Below are 3,628 nucleotides of genomic sequence, written 5' to 3'. Positions count from 1 at the left end.
ATGGCCTCCCTGCAGACCTGGACCAAGTGCTTCACAGGATGGATCTTCTTCTGCTGCTGTTGCTGTCTCCCTCTTCTTCTCACCAGCCCTCTGCCTCCAAAAGGGGTAGAAGTAGCTGTTATTGGTCATCATGCCTGCAGGCTCAGGAAGATCAACTTCCAGCAGCCCTACATCAGGAATCGCACCTACACCTTGGCTAAAATGGTACAGTAACCCACCTTCTTCATGGCAGAACCTGAGAACCTCCTCTCCTCTTAGTGCCCAGGCTTCTCATCTGCAATATTTCCCTCTTTTCCTCATAACCTTCTCCAGGAGAGTGCGTATTTGTGGTGAGGCAGAGTTCTACACATAGGGAGTTGGTCTGCTGTCTGCTGCTTGTGTAGCTGGGGAAGCTGCTGCCTCACATCCTCTCCATCCTAGAGGGAAAGGCAACCTCCTGGCAGAACACAGCCCTTTCTCTTGATCTGACAGTTGTGAAGCATAATCTTAAGTTTCTCTTCCCCCACCAAGTCCATTCAGAGCTAGGTTTGGCTGTGACTACAGTCATGGCTAGAAAGGTCCTCAGATTTCTACTTCATTAGGTTTCTTGGCCTGCTCTTGCCCATGTTGTCTCACCATGGTGTGCAACCATCGAGTGCTGCAGCACCTCCAGCAGCACTGTGGGCCAAGGTGAAACTGGCCAGGGGGAGGGATCTGATTTAGTCACCATGACCACTATGACATTTGATGTGTATGAGAGGGACATAAATTCAGACTTCTGCTTATGTATTTTCCAGTGATGCTGACCCTGAGTCTCACAATCTGAGGGTGAAACAGTCACTTTGCCCAAATTTATCTACCTGTAACAGGCTGTCTTTCTATGGTCTCCATTAATTTGTTTCATCTGGACTATCACTGATGAAAATCTTAAGGTTTATTATCAATTTTAGTCAAAGTTCCCTCCCCGTATAACCCTTCCTTTCTTCTTCTCAGGCCAGGGCTTCAGACCAGGACACAGATAACAGGCTCATTGGACAGCAACTCTATGTTAACATCAAGGTAAGTTTTACGCTCAAGAGGCTGCTTTTTGCATCCCTCTGCAGTACTCTTTTATTATGATTTAACATGCACTCTTACTTGCGTACATAGGAAAACAACCGCTGCTACATGATGAAGAGAGTTGTACAGATCATTGTGAAAGATGTCCTCCTGTCTGAAGCCAAGGATCAGTATCCCTACGTAGAGGAGGTGGCACAGTTCTTGGCGTCCATGACCTCAGAGCTGAGCAAATGCGTAAGTAGTGTTGGGTTTCCTTCCCCTTCGGCACACTGTGACTCTCAGTGCTGCTCCCGAATCTCAGAATGCTGCAAAAGTGACAAAATGCAGTGATATGAAAGGAAACCTCAGATCAAAGATATCTGACCAGAGGTTAATAGAAAGGTGTGAAAAAGGGGGGGGGGGGAAGAAACATACTGTTTCAAATAGCTGCCAATAATACCTCTGGATCTTTTTTTTTTTTTTTTTTTTTTTTTTTAGAAATTCTCAGGACACAGAGAGCATGTTGAAAAGAATTTGGAAGAAATGAAAAGCAAAATGAAACAGGTATGTTTTTTCAATACTTAAAACCAGCAGTTCCCAGCCTTGGTCGCTCAATTGGTTGGATTAAGACTGACCTAATTATGAAACTAACATCAGGAGATTATTTAAGAGATGAGGCCTGCAATGGCATTAAAGAGGGTATTAGTTATATTTCCATCTCCAGCCCTCCTTCACTGCTTCTGTAAACTCTCCACAAAGGTTAGAGTAATTTAAAATTGGCCTTGAGAATTCAGGCTGCAGGAAAATATAAATACTAGGTTGGATTTGGATGAGTTAGTTTATCTATTATGGCTAACTTTAATATAACTGCTTATGAGAATAAGGAGGGGAAGTTCTAGATTCAGTTACTGTGACAATCCTAAGTGCATATTTAAGTCTTCTGAGAGATAATAACATGTAAAAACCTATGTTCTGCTCTTTTCTAGTTGGGAGCAAATGGAAAGAATAAAGCTATTGGAGAACTGGATTTACTGTTTGACTACATAGAAAATGCATGTACTGACACCCCAAAGAAGGGAGGGAACAAGAAGAAAAACTAAAAGAGTTGCGAATCAGACCAGAAGTCAGGGCTTCAAGAAACTCTTACTATGAAACAAATTGATTAACTCTTACGGAAAAAAAACCTGCACCCTTAGATGCTGTATATTTTTACCTGTACCAAAAATAGCAAGCCAAGTGGGCACAGACAGGATGCGTATTGCTGCCTTCTTTGAAAAAGAAAGCTCCAAAACAGCATTTGCAGCTCCATTTCAACAAAGCACGACAGCTGTTTTCAAAGGCACATTTCTGTCCTGCTAATCCCTGTGGGAACGAGGCAATGGTTTCTGTATTTTGTAGGCTGAGACTTGACAGCTGTCAATCAGCTCTGTTCAATGTAGGCAATGATACGTAGCCAAGATGTTTTGAGCCTTTAACCTGGAAACCTCTCTTGCATATGTTGCCCCCTTCTGACCTTTACTTGAAAAGTAGATATTTCAGACTCTTTTAAAAATTCATCTTATCATTCATATTTAATGGTAACTTATTTTAAAGTAATAATTATTCAGTACTTTTATTTATATATATTAGTTGAAAAATAGTCAAGGAAATGTATTTATGAAACTGCACTCAAGCCTTTTAAATAAACTATGAAATTAAAACTACTTTACAATATTTATATTCAGATGGATTGTTTTGTAAATGCTTATTCTTTAATTTATTATAATAAATATTTTGGTCCCCGAATATTGCCGTATTATAGAGCTTTTCTCTTTTACTTGAATGCAAGGGAGATGACATATGTTATGCCTATGTGGCTGCTGGGCTGGAGCTTGTATGCTTTTATCCAGCAAGGATGCAAACCCAGTCTGGTGAAATGCTTCTTCACCATAAAGCTGAAAATTCAGCTTATCACCAACCAGGAATTAGTAGGGTGAGTACGGGCCAGCCTGTCTTATAGAGGGTGGTCGAATAAATAGCATCACTCCCATGTTACAGAGAAATCTGGGTCAACTTCTTAGCAAAGGACAGTTTGGATCAATTTGCCTTGTATCATCAGGAAATAGAGGAACTAGATCAAATGAAATGCTGCCCATTGAAGCAGTTGGAAAGAGTCAAAGTGGAGGAACCCCATCTATTATGGAAGTTTCCTCTAGAGGACATTTGGGTGTGTTGATTGAGGTTGCTGGTTGTACCTCTCTCCTGTATCAAAAAGATTTAATCAGAGGACCTAAAGCTGAAGTGTTTATGTAGCTCCGTATGTTGCAGAACTGTTATACCCTGCTCTTTGGTGGTACCTTGTGGAAGAGTCATTAGTGTTTGTGAAGTCAGTGCAAGCTTATCCTAACCTGTGGAAACAGAAATGAAGGCTAAAACCAGTCCTGCCTCTTCTGGGGCAGCAGGCTCTCCTGGAGGATGCAGGTGTATTCAGACACAGCTTGCATTTGTATTTAAAATGACAGAAAATGACTATATGCAATGATCCTAATGCAATTTATCATTTGAGAAGCAGTCACATTAAACTTTGCTAATTCTTCACTTAGCTGGACAGGAAGTAGTTACTGCTTTATCA

The 3,628-nt window shown here is 41.2% G+C and overlaps 1 protein-coding gene across 1 annotated transcript; it reads left to right on the top strand.

Moving 5' to 3' along the window:
- Positions 1 to 2,117, top strand: IL22 (interleukin 22). The gene is made up of 5 exons (XM_062567665.1): positions 1 to 204; positions 973 to 1,038; positions 1,129 to 1,272; positions 1,516 to 1,581; positions 2,004 to 2,117. Exons 1-5 carry the CDS (start codon positions 1 to 3, stop codon positions 2,115 to 2,117), a joined length of 594 nt encoding a protein of 197 aa, XP_062423649.1.
- The last annotated feature ends 1,511 nt before the right edge of the window (positions 2,118 to 3,628 follow it).

The sequence above is a fragment of the Rhea pennata genome, chromosome 1 (genome assembly GCF_028389875.1).
Source record: "Rhea pennata isolate bPtePen1 chromosome 1, bPtePen1.pri, whole genome shotgun sequence".
In the NCBI taxonomy this organism is placed as follows: domain Eukaryota; kingdom Metazoa; phylum Chordata; class Aves; order Rheiformes; family Rheidae; genus Rhea; species Rhea pennata.
The sequence above is the reverse complement of the archived record's forward strand: the minus strand, read 5'-3'. Positions and strand labels throughout refer to the sequence as shown.

Coding starts and splice junctions, on each gene's coding strand:
- IL22 (XM_062567665.1), top strand. CDS start 1: ATGGCCTCCCTGCAGACCTGGACCAAGTGCTTCACAGGATGGATCTTC. Junction 1,039..1,128: donor AACTCTATGTTAACATCAAG/GTAAGTTTTACG, acceptor TTGCGTACATAG/GAAAACAACCGCTGCTACAT. Junction 1,273..1,515: donor CCTCAGAGCTGAGCAAATGC/GTAAGTAGTGTT, acceptor TTTTTTTTTTAG/AAATTCTCAGGACACAGAGA.